This window comes from Euprymna scolopes, chromosome 22, assembly GCF_053919585.1.
Source record: "Euprymna scolopes isolate OS-2025 chromosome 22, ASM5391958v1, whole genome shotgun sequence".
NCBI lineage: Eukaryota > Metazoa > Mollusca > Cephalopoda > Sepiida > Sepiolidae > Euprymna > Euprymna scolopes.
Window position 1 is genome coordinate 52545258 of NC_136503.1, and position 19497 is coordinate 52564754.

At 32.1% G+C, this 19497-nt stretch overlaps 1 protein-coding gene across 1 annotated transcript in view; it reads right to left on the reverse strand.

Moving 5' to 3' along the window:
- Nucleotides 1-19497, reverse strand: part of LOC145243442 (uncharacterized) — a 1410572-nt gene that overhangs the window by 88908 nt on the left and 1302167 nt on the right. The window contains exon 17 of the mRNA XM_080106334.1: nucleotides 8582-8611. Coding sequence (XP_079962460.1) covers nucleotides 8582-8611 — 30 coding nt within the window. The remainder of the gene's footprint in view (nucleotides 1-8581; nucleotides 8612-19497) is intronic.

Here is a 19497-nt window from a genome sequence, read left to right on the forward strand (position 1 = left end):
AACACATAAAAAATTAATTTACATATACTAGCATCGCGCCCAGCATTGCCCGGTTGTAAAATACAATTAAATATATGTTGCTTAATGCAGGTTTCGTATTTATTATTATATTATATTGGACCGAATATATAGTAAAGATTTAAAAAGTTAAAAAAAATGACTCGAGCGCCACCACCGAGAATCGAAACCGAAACGTTTAGATTACGATTTATTTTGTTGTCTGTCGTTAATGATTGAGCTATGAAGACATATTTGTTGCAAGGCAAAAAATTAAAATATGAGTCAATAGCTACTACGTTATGCATGCATATTCGTAATGCCGTCGTTCGACTTTCACCTGGCAAATTCCATTTTTTTTTCACACGTTTGTATCGATTTTTCTCGGGCTAAAACCCAAATATAAAGTTATGCATGGGTTCAAATACCTTATATATGAAGTTTCATGTCTGAAGACCAAAAACTGTAGGAGGAGTTTGATAGGAAATTTTTTTAAACAGATATATATACGTATACATAAATATATATGGGAAGAGTTTTGTGTTTACTATAAACTTTTTACATAACTATTACGCAAGTATAAAATATGTAGAATATCTGCATTTATATAATTACACGTAATAGTTAACTGAAGATGATCACCCCATAAGAAAACCGCAAAACCTAATAGGGATTTAATAAGATGAATGTTTAAAACAATATGCAAATTAGCTAGATATTTTGCTAGTGATTGGAATTCCACGACCTATGTATACGAAAGTTTGTTTATTTCTTTTTAAATAAATAGAAAAAAGGATTTTTAATATGAATATCAGTACAAAAAAACATAGGAGTGTATATATATATATATATATATATATATATATATATATATATATATATATATATATATACCAGGTTAAAGGTATTCAAAAGTGATAATTAACGAATTTAACGAGGTTATTAAGAGTTGTTCAATGAAAAAGAGGGCAAGATAAACTTGTGTAATCGCCTGGAGACGACTTTGGTTTCTTTAGCTCCCAATCCGAAACATTGCTGTTCAGTGTCACGATCATGTAAAATGCTTATTTGCATATAAATAAAAGTATATATACACACACATACATTATATATGTATATATATATTATACTAGTAGGGAGATGTGACGTTGCCCGGGATTGAATGATGATCAACGAATATTTCATACTCCTATATTTTTTATTGTCATCGAAATCCGTGAAATCGCCCGGGAGGAAGCTTCACATGTTTCCATGCAGTAACTTAGTCAAAAATATGTTATTCTGTATTGCACTCTAGGTAACCTACTGTTACTTTTATAAAATTAGTTTATATAAATATTTTTCCAGTTAACGAAATAAAAAAAACATTAAGAAATTTACGTGCGGGGTTTGAACCTACAGCCCACGGCATGCAAAAAAACAAAAAAAAAAACAAAAAAAAAAACACGTAAATTTTCTCGTCTTATAAAATTATTTGCAGTTAATGAAAAAAATTAAGAAATGTACGTGTAGAGTTTGAACCTACATAGCACGCCATGCAAAAAAACAACCCCCCCCCCGAAAAAACGCGTTGTCAACTTACCCACAGTAGTTTTTTACGACCCGTTGTTCTATCTTTGCTACTAAGAGACGACATGGAAAAAATGACCTTACCGATGATATATAAATTAAAATAACGGTTTCGATAATTAATTATCGGTAATTATCGGGGGTATTTTAGGCAAAATTAAGATCACTCCCCCACTTATACACTAAAGTTCTGTAAATTTTAAAGAAAAGCTGTTCAGCCGTTTCGGAATCTATATGGAACGAACTCTCACATACACAGACAAAGTTGTATTAAAACTAATTTTAATTGCGCTTCTAAGTGTTTGAAAGAGTTAACTCCCTTACATATATTATGCCACTTCTTATTTTAGGGACGTGTGTGTGTGTGATAGAGATAGATAAATAATATGGTCTCTCTACGGTATATATTAACCTATGAAGAATTCGTTAATCATTATTGTTTTTTCTTTTTTTGTGTGTTTATTTTTATCTTTGGTCTGTTAAATCTGTTATATCGTAAATACTTTTAAGTGGATTAACTCATGATATGTACGAAGCATTACAGGCTCTAAATACATACTTGTATGTCTGTAACAAAAATCTAATGTGTATGTATGCCATACAGATATGCTCTTCCTTTAAATTTTGGCAAATAATGTATAAAAATGACATAAACAGAATAAATAAATGAATAAAAACAAATGGTGGATTGCCTGAATCGTTGAATTCTTTTGTTAACACGATTTGATTTTTGTATGCCAAGTTCTTCCATCCCGCCTTTCAGTGGTTATATTTTTAATCACTCTTTGCCATCAGTATATATATATATATATATATATATATATATATATATATATATATATATATATATATATATATATATATATTCCAATGCAGATCGAAAATGTTCTTATTGATGGGGAAGTTTCAAACTTGGTTGGAAGAATACCAATAACGAATTGAAGTGGAAGCAGAAAAGCCAAACGAAAAGATCAGAATAGAATGGAGGATTTCCAAACTCTTCAGGATCTTTTTATTATCTCAGAGAACAGCAAAAAAAAAAAAAAAAAATACAAAAAAGAACGGCAACATATTACGTTTTTGCAGATTTTGTTCCGTTTTATATCAACATGTTTCTCTTTTCTTTTCTTTTGTACTTTTAAGCCGAGATTTGATTTGGGCAACCATGTTCCGCAGTATTAACTCGGTACGTAATTCCCTTACAATATGACATTTTTTTATTTATTTTTATTAAGTAAAATTGTTTTATTTATTTTTATCTATCCCAAGCGAGGTATATTGCCATTGAAGAGTAAGAGGAAACTGTGATAGAGGCCTGATTCGTGGGGCTGTAGTCTGGTTGGGGAGCTGTACAGCGAAATTTTTGTTCTGATTATATTTAAATTTCTGCAGTTTTCTCTGGTCGATGAAACAGAGAGAAGGAAACGGTATTTAAAATAGTAGCGATCCAAGAAAACTTTTAATATCTATTAGGTTGAGAAGAAAGTTATTGCCGAATTTTTAATTTGGATTTCAAATGATGTATTTTTATATAAGTTTTCGTTATAATACCTTTATATTAAATATCATTTATAAGATCGTTTTCGGCTCTATCGAATCGTTTAAATTAAAATAGACTTAAAAAAAGTATGTCTTCTTTTCAAAATGTTGAATACAAGATAATAAAACAAAGCAAATTCGCATTTTCTTATTTCAATTTCTTACTCCTATTCAAGCCAGGCCAAAAATCTGCTGAAACAGCTCGGGATATCAACGAAGCGTTTAGCCCAACAACCACTACTGAACACACAGCACAATGGCGGTTTACGACATTTCGTGGCGGCGACGCAGGTCTTGAAGATGATGAGCACAGTGGTCAGCAATCAGATATTGACAACGATCAATTAAGAGCCTTAGTCGAAGCCAGTCTATGCACAACTGTTCGAGAACTTTCTTTAGAATAAGATGTAAAGTATACGACGATGTCGAACCACTTGAGATTGGAAAGACAAAAATACTTGATAAATGAGTGCCTCACGAATTAAACGACAACCAAAAGAAACGCTAATATGAAGTATAATCTTCCATTCTTTTACGCGACAAGAACGACCTGTTTCTCGACCAGGTTGTGACTTGCGATAAAATGTGGGTTCTTTATGACAACCAGCGATGCTCAACTCAGTGGTTAGATGCCGACAAAGCTCCACGACACTTCCTAAATCCAGAGTTGCACCAAAAGAAGGTCATGCTCACTGTTTGGTGGTCTGCGACCGGTCTCATCCATTACAGTTTTTGAATGCAGGTGAAACCATTACAGCAAAGAAGTACTGTCAACAGATGGATGAGATGCATCAGAAACTTCGACAACAACACTATTAGTCAACAGAAAAGACCCAATTCTCCTCCACAACGATGCCGGACCACACGTTGCTAAACCAACTCTGCAGAAGTTGAACGAATTTGGCTATTCGTCATACTCTCTAGACCTCTCGCCTATCGACTACCACTTTTTCAAGCATTCTGACAACTTTCTACGTCAGAAAAGCTTAAAAACCCTAAACAATATCAAAAACGCCTTTAGTAACTTCATTTACCCCAGAACGCAAGATTTTTACGTTATTGGCATGAATACACTTGTTTTGCGTTGGCAAAAGTTTATTGAATCTGATGGTGCTTATTTTGATCAATAAATTTTTGGTTGAGTCGAGATATGTTCATCAGAATTTAAAAGTTAAAAATCGCAAGAACTATATTTTCAACCTGATAATATGAAGGGTGTTATCAAATTATTATCATTTAAGAAGGTTCAAGTGCAATATGTTCATTTGAGCACATCGGAAGGGAACAAGCACAATGATGCACCACTGCTGTGATGCGACAGGGGCTGGATGTTGGCAGACACTGTGGGACAAGTTTTGTTAAAAATTATTTTTTGCAATCTATCAGAGAGAGAGAGAGAGAGAGAGAGAGAGAGACTAGTGGTTGTGCACCAGCCTAGATGTGTTAACAATAATCTATGAATGGACGAACAAATGGCTTTATAAGAGATACAAGATACGACATGGTGTGATATGTTTTCTAACTTGATAAAAAGAACCTATCTTCTTTGCGGCAGACTCAGCAGCATCTTCTTGAGACGAGTCAGTGTTGTTTTATTTATTTATTTATTTTTTACAAGGGGGTCACCACCTATCAAGGCCCGAAGGCCACTCGAGAATAAAGGTTAATGAGTGTACGGTGGTCATTAGGACAACAGCATAGTAATCGTTAGTGGTGGAAATTGGGTATGATTTGATTATTAAAGGAGACGGCTAAACAAGAACTTGTTTACATTGAACTTGAAGATAACTATGTTGTAGTCGGCTAGAAAGCAGGCCAGCGGAACGGACTTCCACAGACGAGCAGTTCTAGGAAAGAAGCACTGTTCATGGAGTATGCGTTTAGATTTAGGCATAGATAAAGCATAGGAGAACTTGTTGATAGTGGTTGTAACTAATCGAGTAATAACATTGTTTACTAATGAGTCACCAACGTATGATATAGTTTTATTAAGGAAAAATTAATTTTAAATTTGATAAAGTTAAAAAAATTTTTTCAACTTTCGTGACATCAAATAAATCACCATCTTTGCTGATCAAACGATCTCATTTTTCTAATGTGCACGAAAGGTGATAACGTACGTACGAACATTAAATGTCTTAACATATTATTATATAGACAGTTATAATATAGGGTCTCCATCAAATTTCCACAGTGTTTTCCGTCTCAACCTTTATACTTTCTCATTAATAGCAATATCCTATTTAGAAATAATAAATGTATGTCAGAGCCAACACTACTAAGAAGAAATAACTCTTTTTTTTTCTTCGGTAAAAAATAATAATTGTCAACTAAATATACTTTAAATCGATGAAACGAATATCACTTTATTGAAATGCATCGATTTAAAACTAGCAGGGCCTGTGGAAATTCCACAGCTGCATCTTTCATATGTAATATATTGCTGCTGGGGATTGTGTGGACGTTCAGCCTGAAATGGAGACCTCGCTATATTATTTAGCCCTTTTGTTAAAATTGTAAAATGATTTATCCAAGCAATCTTGTTAATGTAGTATCAGAATATATTTGATTTATACGGTCTATTTTCAATATCCTTATATTAGTCTGTGAAATATTTCTATTGTATGGACGCCCGGTGCGAATGGAGACCCCACAATATCATTATACTATCTTCAGACAGTACAGATACTACCCTGAGATCCTAGCTAGAATACCAAGACGGCATATTTTAGTTTCACATACGGCAATTTCTCTTTTACATTACGTCTTCGGTGATCGGGAGATCCTATTTATTAAAAACAACATACTACGAACATAAAATTAGCGTATCTATATACTGATTTAATGTTCGTAATATATTATCATCCTCTTTTTTAATTAAATGGATTTTCTGATTGGATAATTTATAATGTGGAAACCGTGACACACGTACGTACGTACGTTAAAGGTACTACTATATTAATATATAAATTGTACTGTTTTAGTCGAGAGGAATGCAAAATCTGATATTGGAACAATTCATTTTAAAATGGTTAATGACAAAATTGTTTCCTTTAGCAATATGAGATTAATTAGTAATTAATTTAATGATCTCAGGAACCTATCTACAAACACGAAATATCTTAATATGTTATCGTATAGATTTTGAAGGAATTGTTTTTTTATCATTTGTTTTTATTGCTGTTTCCTTTACAGCATTCCTTTTTCTTCCAATTTCTTGACATATTATCGATTAAGAACGAAATAATCACATCAAAAATGAATAATTTGCAGAAAGGATTGTAAAATTCATTAAGGATCACTTGGATCTCTATTTTTTTTATGTGGATGGAGATCTCTTGTCGTGTTAAGATGCCAGAAATAGTTTAAATAAATAGAAAAAAGGGCATACAAATACACTATTTTGTTTCTTAGTAACCATAACAATTGGTATTAAAGATGCACATAAAAATTTCTACAGTCGTATCCCTCATCATAGGCTTTTAAAATCAATGTTGAAGCAAGAAAAAAAAAACTCAACTTATTAGTAATGGGACGATTCCAATATTTCCCCCCAATTCCGATACGATTACCGATTCTGTAGTAAATTCCCGATTCCGATAAATCTCCAATTATTTAACTATAAGATTGTTGTTCCCCATGATTTTCGTAAAAAAAAAAAAACTCATGTTAAATATGCAGATATTTTCATAAAGGTCAAAATACACTTGTAGAGGATGATCTATCGATTTTAGCTTTACTGGTATTTTAAAAGCAATAAATATCTATTATTTTATCATAATTACCAGCAATGGAAGATTTTGGTTTACACAAAATCAAGTAAAAAAGATAATTAAAAGAATCGTTTTTGGCATCGGAAAATAGGCACCAATTTTTCTGATTCCGATATCCCCAAATCTTCCGATTTTTCCGATTCCCGATTCCGATTAATCGTTCCAACATACACACACATATATCCGCCTGCTGGAACGTTTTTCTCTTCAATTCTACGCAATTATGCAGAATGTAGAAACTAAATAGAATTCAGCATAATCGTGAAATGAAACCAATCATCTAATAAAAATAAAAATAAAAACTTAAAATGGATAAGTAATTAATTATCGCTCATTTTCAAAGAAATATGCAAATTAATTAGCCTTCTAGTAGTTGCTCGCATAACCATGACTGAGTATATTAAAAATGTTCGTTTTAATAATTTTTAAATAGAGAAAGTCGGTTTTTAATATCAATCATGAGTGAGTTAAGAACTCAACTTTATACGTATGCTAGCTGGCGATCCGGCGTCGCCCAGTTGTAAAATATGCTTAAATATTATATTTTAATTCATGCAGATTTCGAATTGATTATTATAGAATCAATTTCTTATCGATTATTATTTAGACCTATTATATGGTAATGATTTCAAAGTTTTAAAAATTACTTGTGTGCTATCGGTTACAATCGAAACCAAAACATACAATTCTCCAGGCTTATCCGTTAACGTATTACATAAATTCATACGTATTCAAAAACTGCAAAAAATAATGTTGTTTAACCAATAATTTTTAATTAACGCATGTGCAAAAAAAAAAAAAATAATAATAATAAAAACGTGTGCAGCCGACTTACGTCAGGCCAGTATTTTTTTTTTAATTGTGACACCTTAGTCGCTGTTTTACCGACTACATACCATTTCGAAAGTTAGGTACAGGTCAAAATACCCTATATATCATATTTCAACTCTGTAGACCAAATATTCAGAGACGAGTTTGATAGAAATTTTTCGCACACACACCAACAAGGTCTCTATTGTATATATATATATATATATATATATATATATATATATATATATATATATATATATATATATATCCGTATGCGAGAATGTTTTCATCTTAAATTTTATGCAATTATGCAGAATGTAGAAACTATGCATAAACAGAATTCAACATAATCATCTAAGGAATTAATTTACCCTCGTTTAAAAAAAATATGCAAATCAATTAACCTTCATAGTCGCTCGTATATATATGACTGAGCATATTAAAAAGTTCGCTTTAATAATTTTTAAATAGAAAAGGTATGCTTTTAGTGTCAATGTCAAAGTGAGAAAAAACTCAACTATATATATATGTATATATATATATATATATATATATATATATAAGAAGGTAAAGTAATTACTTTTGATACTAAATTTTTGTTCATGTATGCACATTGATTTGATTCTTTGACATCGAAAAAAATATATTTAGGATTAGAAATTGTGAAACTGGAAAAGAAAAAAGTGAATTACAATTTTCGGAATTTGTTTTCTATGAAAAAAAAATGACATTTTTTGCACTTGATATTTGAAAGAAAAATAATTGAAATTCTTTTGATTTTCAAAGTTTTTTTTTGTTTTGTTTTGTTTCAAGATCTCATTTTTCCCATGGCAAAGATTAAAGTAATGCCATCCATACATGCTCGCTTGATACAGGTTGTTCACACATACCTGCTGAGGAGAACTTCCGAGGTGTGTTTCCTGCAAAAAGACATTGTCACTTTGAACCATGGAAAACAATCAATAATGAAAGAGAAAGAGAGAGGAGATAAGAGAGATATATATAGAGAAAGGTGTCGAGAGAGAGAGAGAGAGAGAGAGGGGGGGAGGTTAAAGTAGTGAGAGGTTTAGAGAGAAGGTGAGGAAGAGAAAGTAGAAGAGTGAGAGAAAGAGTGGGTAAAGGAATGTGTAAGAGAGAGCGGAAAAAGGAGAGGCGGAAACCAAATGAAACTATATATAAGAAGATAAAGAGAAGGGTCGAAGGTTAGATAGAGGAAGAGCAAAGAAAGGAAGGAAGTAAAAAGAAAGAGGGACAAGGTGTGGGAGAAGGAGGGGGAGATAGAGACGGTAACAAAATGAAACTTTATATATTTTTTTTTTATAAAGACGCGATCTTAATTCAACAGGAAAAATGTTTTTGTATTGAAATGTGCGCGCTTGTGTTTTTAATTGTGCAATTGAAAACAAAATCCAAATATATGACTGGTATTCGTTCAACAACAAAATATTCATATTAGATTTCTTCTCATTTTTCGAACCATAAACAAAACACCGCGTGCTTACTTCCAATCATCCACAGTGAAATATGACTGTTCAAAATTAAATAACAAAAAAACTATTTGGTGCTTGTTACAATAGAGGCAACAGATCGATTTTTTTAAATAGTAGAAGCAGTATCGTATGGGTTAGACCTCTGTAGCACTATTTCTAGCCAGTCTGAGAAACTGTCTTCAGATAGATAGGCTGTCACATAGCCTCCTTCCAGTCAGGTGACTGAACAGCATGAGATCGGGTGGTCTGTGTTATGAGGGCGCGGGTCTTCTTTGCACTTTGGGTAAATTGGGGAGTCTATTTGTATTTGTTTACTGCAGTCCTGCAGTGTCTTGTTCTGATCCGGTTTGCAGTTACCCACTGCTTCCTACTATTTGTAGCAAAAGCTGGGAGACGCAAAGTTGGGTCTTCAATGATGTCCTCCTCCTTCGGGAGTATTGTTTTTCAACTTCTCCTTTCATATCTCAACTGGGTTGTAATTTTTGATTTTTGAGTTGTAGAAGGGCTTCCGGGAGTTGAGTCTAGATGTATCCGGGGCATCTTATAAAATTTATTGAATTGATAAGTCTCTGGTGTCCTCCTTGATATTTTTAATCCATTTTTGAGTTGCTCTTTTCCTCCTTATGTAGCATGGTGCGATTGAGCTTGCCACTGGTAGCCATTGTGTTGACGTTGACTTCAAACATCCTGAGTTAATACGTATGGTTTCTCGGAGTATTTTGACAATTGATCTATTTTTTTAATATCTGGTTATAACCAAAAACAACAGTACTTATTTCTTTTGTCGAAAATAATATATCCAAAAATTACGAAAATTTATCGAGTAAAAAATTATTTATAGTTAAAGATAATTTTTACAGAAAACTGAGGAAATTGCATTTTCTCTAGATGTGAACACTTTGAAGATTGCGAATATAGGGAAATGCTTATTTACTTTTTCGACACTGTAATGGCTTGCGTTTTGTTTTGGACTATAAAGATAGACTTTTTTTTACTTAAATTACAACAGCAGTTGTTCAACTCGATGGATTTTCGTAATTTTGGATATATTACTATTTTTAACATGGAATTAAATAAGTAGTTATTATTTTTAAAAAAATCGATCTGTTGACTACCTTAACAAGCACCAACTATTTGATATAGTTATGTATGAAGCAAAAGTAGATATAGACACCAAATAATGACGGACACTGAGCAAATAGAATGTTAATTTTCTGTTTTAAATTAGTTTTTTCATATCTGTTCGATTCTATGTTGGAAAAGACTTTACGTCTTTAAGTTTGAAATGTAACGTAAAAGGAAGAAAAGGTGGGATAAGTTATTCTGTCATTTTTAAGAATTTCACCGAATATCCAAAGTTTGGCGCTTGTTTTCAGTCATACACAAGTCAAATATGACAATTCAAAATAAAATAACAAAGTTTACGAGAAATGACAGGCTAACCTATCTCACTTTTACGTAACTCTCAGTAGTTATAGTCAGCCTACGTACTTCCTGACGTCCGGAGTGGCTGCTACCAGAAACGGTGACAAAGGAAATCAGTTACTCCGCTTTTTTATGCCTGTACGAGGGGCGTGCAATAAGTAATGCCCCTGACCCACTTCCAGTTGTCTGATCTAGCTGAAATTTTGCATGTGCAATGATTTATATCTCTACGGGTTATGTGGTAAATTACAGCTCTGAACTAATTGTGGTTTCTGTTTTACAGGTATTTGAACTGAGTCAGGTGTGAAAGGTGTGCTATGGGAAGTGGGTCAGGGGCATTACTTATTGCATGCTCCTCGTATTACCTCTGTGCATGTATTCATTTTATTACATTTTTCCGGTCGTTATTTTTTGTTTAATAATTATTTAAAAGTATTTTTCAGTGTTATTTTAATGAAGAATTATTGAAATTAGTCTTATTTTTTTAAGAATTATTGAAAAAAAATTTTTTTTAATCTTTTAAAACTAGTTTGGGAATATTATGTATTGGGTACGTTTTTTTAATGATGTTCGAAATTTTGTTATTTGATTTCAATAATTTTATTTTTATACTTTCCTAAACATATATTTATTATATGCATTAAAATAAAAAAATTATTTTTAACATAAAAAAATACTAACCTATTAAGATTTAACGATTGGAAAAACCAGATGAGGATTAAATTGTTTTTAATAAATATTGCTAGTTATTAAAAATATTTTTTCCGTTAAATCTAGAAACAAAACGTATTTCTATTAATTCGAAACATATTTCTCATAAAATTTCAAATAAAATAAAAAAAATTATTATTTAAAATTTTGTTATTAAAAATGCAACTAAAGATTAATTATGTTATTACATCTGTTATAATTTTATTGTTTTTATTGTATATTTTGTAATAATATCCTTTATTTTGTATTTTATTTCAATAAATCGTTTCACAATAGAAATACTGAAGAACAATAAAATGAAGGAACTGATTTGCCTTGTCACCACTTCCGGTAGTGCTACATCGGAAGTTAGGAAGTAAGTTAGCTGATTATAACCATCAACCCTGTAATAATTATCTTTCTCTTATTCTTGTTTCAGAGACTGAATTTTTACCAGATCAACAACTTGATCAAAAAAATGATCTATCCCATTTGAATATCCAAGTCTCAACTGAGCTCCCAAACTGGATGGATCAAGATTATCTGCTTCTAAAGATGAAAGATGATGATGAACCCCAGAAGCTAGCGATTGACTCCAATTCTTTGGTACTAGAACAACTTGCAGGTGTCCAGAAAAATAAAACAGATAAGAAACCAAAGAAAATAAAGGGGGAACCGAAAGCAAGAAAAGGGTCACCTGAGAAACCCAAAGGAAATACTATTGTACAGAATGACAAATACGATGTACAGCCCAATATAGGTAATGTAGAAAATTGTATTGTATGCTTTTCAATAATGTCTTTTCTTTTATATTTTCTTTCAATAAATTGCTTCACAATAGAAAGTGAAGTGAAGGAACTGATTTGCATTGTTAACGCTTCCGGTAGCAGGCACGCCGGAAGTTAGGAAGTACATTGGTTGACTATAACCACCTGAGTTTATATATATATATGTGTCTTTAAAATATATATATTGAATTTAGCTACACAAAATCTTCCGTGTTTCATCCCCAGAGAAAATTGACAAACTAAAATACAAAAAGAGATGAACCACGGGAGATACTGTGTATCTTAATATATATATATATATATATATATATATATATATATATATATATATATAAAGATCTTTGACTTACTTGCAGTTTCATAAAATACTTTTGTATGCAAAATCCGATCCCGCATTTTGCTAATTCCTACCCTCTGACGAGTAGGAAAGTATTTCTTCGAAACTCCGCGGATTAAGGACTATCCACTTATTAAGTGTTTCCTTTACAGATTAAATATGTTTTTAACTCTTCTTCAAAGTGTTTTTAACATGTATTATTAACTACTTGCTCTTGTATATATATATTTATATGTGTATCCTTGTGTAGCTTAATTAACAGATGCACATCAATATTTTCAATCAATTACAAAAAAGCATAGAAAATAAATAGTAAGATCGATTCCTGTAATATACACCCTCCCCGACCATGTACATGTAGTTTTACTCTTGTGAACTTATATGAACATATTAGACGGATTTTTAAATTAATCCGAAAATTAAAAAAAGCAAAAACTCTACAACGTATTATTTAGAAATTTGAAAAGAATAGGAATCGAAAATTATATCGGAATCGGGAATTTAGAACATAATCGATAATTGCATCCGAATCAGGGAAAATATTGGAATCGTTTCATCATTTTACAATAGATTTATGTCGTCCTCAATTATTCTTAATTGGTATTTAGGTAGAATGTTTTCATTCAGAAGTATCGTTGGTGAAATGAACAGATAAATGACATCTACAAAAAGCGCTACATTTAATACTAGTGAGGATTGTCTCGGTGGTAGAACTTCGGGCTCCAGACTCCCGGGGATTGTTTTGAAGTTTGCTAAGTCAACCACGCTGGTGAGTCGTATAACAATGAAACATGTCTTTGGATAAGTACCGTATATTTCGGCGTATGAGGCGACCGTCAGATAAGACGCGGTACAAAATTGGAGCTAATTTTAATAAAGTTATCATATATCGGTTGTATAAGACAACTGCTAAATTTAAAAACAATGTTTGTTTAGCCTAGGCTAGGAATTGCATCACCCGGTATCTTATGACATATTGGTTTTTAAAGTTTTTTGTTTTTTTTTACTTTTAGGGTCGTCTTATACACCGAAATATACGGTATATAAAAACAGATACACTCCTGATCAAAATTTTAAGACCCCTTGAAAATCTTTAAAAAAAAAAAACTTTTTTTAAGGATGGATTTTAAACTCATCCCACTTAAGTTTACCAATACTACAACCTAACAAGTTGTGAAAAAAAGCCACATTCCAAACATTTAATTCAGAAATTTTCATTGTGATAAAATGAGGTTGTATTGCTCTACAGTTAACCACTAGTAGGAGGACCTGATCTGGGTTATCGAAGTACAGCTCTGGGTGGATAATAATGGGGATCTAGGTTCGCCCAGTCAACCAGATTGTTATTTCGCTATTGCAGATATAGTTCAACAGAAAGGCACACAAATACAGTCAGTGCTGGTGTGGCTGGAAGAGTTGTCAGAAAGATGTTGGAGAGCTTCACCATCTGGGCAGCAGAACTCCAAACTAAATTTTTCTCTCTTAGCCTTTGTATTCTTAAGGCATCTACAAGGCAGATGTATCCATGTATAAATAAGAAAATTTTAGTTGTTTTTTTTTTATAGATAGCGAAATATTAAAACAAGATTCCGAATTGTAATTACAACGACCGATGAACAAATGGAAAGCATTGAATCTTTTTGATTTTTTTAATAATCATTAGTTGCATATATTTATGCATGTATAGCAGCAGCAGCAGCAGCTGTATAGCACAATGGTTAGAAGCTCCGACTGTCGTTTGGGCGATCGAGTTCCGATCCTGACTTGAGGTAATTGCTTGTCTAGCCGCACTGATGAGCTGTGAAACATTGAAGCAGTACTGTATGTGGATGACTATATATATATATATATATATATATATATATATATATATATATATATATATATATATATATATATATATATATATACACTAATTTTTTTAGAGGAAATTAGACCTAGAGTCTAAAGAGCAAAGTTTACTTTAATATATTAATACTTTTAAAAACAATGCTCATAGTAATGTAGATATATAATAAGCTCAATAGGTATATTCCTCCTAGAGCTATATTAATATTGAGAATAAAGATTGATAATTGTAAATTATTAATCAGATTCAAAAGGAAAAACAAAAAAAATCAAATCGAGTGTACGATCGTTTCGGAAACGATATTAATTTTATTAAAATTGGCAATAAGCATTGACAATAATTGACAAATATATTGTTTTCGAATATGATCTCCTCATCAGCACAAAAAGAGGGGGGGAAGAAGTTTAAGACACCAAAAGGAAATAGCATTTTTGTAGCAAGTAAGGCGGATAGTCCTTCTTGGTTTTCATTAGAAAACTTGCTTTAAAGTACGTCAGCGCATAAGTGGGCATGTTGAATGTTGTTTCAACCATTGATCGCCAAAATTGAACATGCCCACATATGCACTGACGTACTTTAATTCATGCAAATATCGTATTTATCATTATATAGATCCAATTATCTATTGATTATTATATTGTACCTAATATATAGTAGTGATTTCAAAAGTTTTTAAAAAAATGTGACTTGGATACCATCAGTTAGAATCGAAACCAAACATTTAGGCTTCAAGCGATATTGGCTACTATCTGAGCTAAGAGCAGATGGATATTAAAGCTTCATAAATTAATGTAGTTTAATGCATCAATGTATGTTTATGACTACGTCTAGCAAGTTATAAATTTTCAATTTTGTCCATTTAGCACCTATTTTACCGGCTAAAAACTGAATTGAATTTGTTCCACAGATCCGAACCCTATACATATACATGAAGTTTCAAGTCTCTGGACCGAAAATTGAGAGAGTAGTTTGGTAGAGACCGTTTCGCACCCTCACATACACAATGCTTTTACAGATAATATATTAAAGATTATGACACTAAAAAATGTATTGAAGTTAAAATTATTATTATTTTAGTACTAAGTGGTAATAAGGGAAAAGACGTTTTTAAACATATTTATCTGAAGCGATATAAAAATATCATGGCTACATGGACGCAAAAACAACACTTCCGATCCGGAAAGACGCCATTTTGTTAAAATATTTATTTATTTTAGGATGTTTACAATTGCAAACGTGTTTTTCTTCGGATTAGATTCGTAATATTAATTAGATTTTAACTCGAAGTCCTTCCTCATTTAATATCTAAAAAAAAAAAAGAAAAGAAAAGCAACATAAAACCATTTTTATTGCTTTTACAATTTTGTTTTATCCTGTTTAAACCGTCGATATTTACTTTTACCGATTTCTCTATAGTACATTGAATATACTAAGTGAACCGAAGTCGAAAATATTAAGCTGGTTCTGACAAAAAGCAGGCTTTTATATGCAATAAATATCTCACCCTACGACAAAAGCTGTCCATGTTTAATGTTCAGGTGGGCTTGGCAGCGTATGGTTCTTCCTTTTCGAGACAATGGGCATTGTGAACAGCAGTCTAAAGATGAAAAACCAATAAAGAGTCAAAAAGCTGGTTCCATTCTGTCTGGTGGCGCCCCCTTTTTATCCAAGAAATCAAAGAATTTCCTTCAGGGCAATTGTTTTCATGGCAAAACTCGGAGTCTGCTGTTTATGCCCAAGAGAAGCTGTGTAATTGATTATGTTCTACTTATCGCATTAAAACAAAACATGAAGGCGAAAAAGTTGTTTTTGCTTCTTGTTTTTCTTTCGTTTTCTACAGAACAAGTGCTTTTGGTTAATGTCTAACCAGAGGGATTTTGGTCATATTTTTTTTTTTAAGTTGGCTCTGATTTTTTGAACTAATTACATGAAGCAGAAGTCATTATCAGAGAAAAAAAAAGAAACAAATCAAAGAATAATGAATACACAGAAAACAAAAAATAAACAAAATAATTAAAAAATATTGCACAAATTACAGCCTTAGCATTGCATTGCTCTTTTTCTTTTACAGTTATGTTCGCAAACGAGCACTCATCAATTTAAGGTTGATTTTGTCAAATCATAAAATAATATAATCCACCACTAATGACAATTTAGTATTCTTTCTGTCTAATACCGAAACTATATTAATACTTCTATTAATATTTTAGTATCTTTTTATGAACAGCTACAGGAGGAGGGTAGTGTAGTATTTGTTCTGTTGCAATGAGACTATCCTTCTAGGTATTACATACTTCTTTTGGGAATGTAGTTTCGTACCTGTTTGCTCATCAGGATACGTCCTCACAGCTTAGCAAAAATATGCACATAATAATCTATTATATAAATCTCACCTATCTGTTTAGATGTATGTATGTATGTATGTATGTATGTATGTATACCTGCCTAAATTTTTAACGAGACCGGTATCGTTTTTCGGATGACAAAATCAGAAAAATTGGCTAAAAACGTTAATTTCTTCACCCTCAACTGGACACTTTTCTACAGAGAGGGGTCGGTTTTTTTCGCCGATATTTTCGAAAATCATCCCCTCTTTTCGATTAACTAGCCTTAAATTCAAATCTTCGCCACTTCTGATTTGGCGATGGACATAACGGCAAATACGCCACTTTTTTTTCATGTTCTTTTCCTTCTTCACGGTATGGGCTCGAGCCTGCCTGTCTACTACCACATGTTTTTTTTTTGTTTTTGCTCAACACACACCTCCAAACACCCGGGCAACGCCGGACACCCAGGATAGTAAGAAATAGGAACAGAATCACTGCTGACAGCCACACAAAACAATCAAATCAGAATGAACCACATAAATTCAAGATACACAGAATCCATAGAAAAACAGTAAATTTCGACTTTATGTCACATCATAAGTGAATGGAGCAAGCCAAAATGAATACAAAAACAGACACAAATTAATGGACGAGGCAGTGCACTAGTAACTATGCAAATACATGTAACAACAATAAAAATAACCATAAACTGAATACAGGGTGACCCCAAAAGAAACGGGCCCCAACTCTAATTAGGCCCCGTTTCTTAGTGTTTTGTCCGAATGAAATGAAACTTTGGTCATAACTAGTTTATTATATTCAAAACATCACATCAAAACACAAGGGTCTTTACCCTTTTTTCTCTGTTCTACTGCATATGTTCTAGATGGCCTCCATTTAGCTTTTGTTTTTTGGGGGTCACCCTGCAAAAGAGCTCAGGTAACTGGATCAAAGAACTAGGAAACTAATGACCATGCACAATATACTGCGTATAAATAATTATATTGACCGACTTTGCAAAGATTGGAAAGAAGAAGCAAAAGAACTTCTAAGTATTTAAAACTGCATAGATGGTGTTATAAAAAACTAATAAAGTATATAACACAAAATACAGCGAGGCTGATTGCTGTCACTAAAAACACTGCCAAGATGAATAATGCAAACAGAAAGGTGATGAGATAAAATGGCCAGAGAAGAATTTACATGAAGTATTTATAGTTTGGCCAAAGAAATAATGTATAAAAACATATGGAAATGACTAAATAACCAAAACCCAGGAAAACAGAAAACGAACATTCAATGGACAAAAAAAAAAAAAAAAAATGTAAAAAGTGAACCTTGGGTTTATTTTCCGAAGATTCATGACTCTCACTTTCCTTGTTTATCCTTTAATTCTAACATTCCCTGAACAATATTTATGGCAAAGGGGAAAGAAGTACTGTTTTCTGGGTCGAAATTTATCCATATCTATCGTTTGCTAGTTTTGACCTTGAAGTAATATTTTCATTTTAGTCCAGTGGCTTCATGACTTGTCTGGAGCGATTTCCATAAAAAAATGTTATTGATGCTAATCTGCTCAGAGCGCTTGCCAAATTACTTGGAGAATTCTATTTATACCGACAGACATGCTCTTCCGCTTTAGAAAACTTCATTTTCCAGTTTTAGCGTATTCATTAATAAGTCCGAAGGGCAAACATTTGAAGTTGATGGACTGCATTCTCTTTTGCTCACGGCAAAATATCTGATTACGTGGAAGAAGCCGAGGAATTGATAGCACGAAAATTCTATTTTTACTCTTCATACTGTGAAACTCAAAAAGCATTGCATCTCTTGAGGTACCAATATAACAGCAACATGTTCCGATGTAAATCACATTCGGCATAATTTTGTTGCATAATTATCCAACACGATTCTTTAATTTGGAGATGAAAAATACTATTTTAATAATCATCGCTATTACCTACGTAAACTATTATTTTAAGTTTTTTTTAAACCCAGCAATGACCGAAGCAGTTTACATTTTTCTTTTTAATTTACTAAGATAATCGTTGTTATTAGCAATATAAATTATTTTCACGCTTTCAGTCCCAGAAATGACCGAAGCATTTTACATTTTTTCTGAAGATAATCATAAGGGCTATAATAAAAAATACACTTATCACTGTTTTTACTCTCGAGTATATATACGAAACAGGCAGATTTAATCAATCGAGAACCACATTACTCTATGTAAAACATATATGAGATATTAACTGATATATACTCGAGAGTCAAAATAATGAAAAGAATATTCTCTTGTCATAGCCCTAATAATCAATGCTATTATGGACAAAAATAATTTTAAAGTTTTTCAATCTCGGAAATAGCCGAAGCAGTTTACCTTTTTTTTCTTTTTTTTTTTTAAATTAACTTTTGTGAGATAATCTTTGTTATTAACGACATAATAATTTGAAACTTTTTCAGTCCCAGAAATGATCGAAGCAGTTGATCATTCTTTTAAATTTTATATATAGATAATCATTAGAAACAAAGTGTTTTAAAATTTGTGAAATTAGTTAAAAAAAATAATTTTCTTTACCTACTCATAACGACACAGACTGAAGACTTGGGTGTGCCTAGTTCAAATCCAAAGGAACCCCTTTTTACATAGGTATCACCACTTATCAAGGCCCAGAAACCACTCGAGGATAAGCGTTAAGAGCGTACAGTAGTCAACTGGATAATAGAGTAATCGTTAGTAACGGGAATTCAGTAAATTTGTTAACGTGGAACGGCTCATCAAGAACTTGTTTACGTTGGACTTGAAGGCAATCAGATTTTAGCCAGCTGCAAAGCAGGAAAACGGAAGACAGTTCCACAGACGTGCAATTCTAAGAAAGAAGCTTTGTTCATAAAATCTA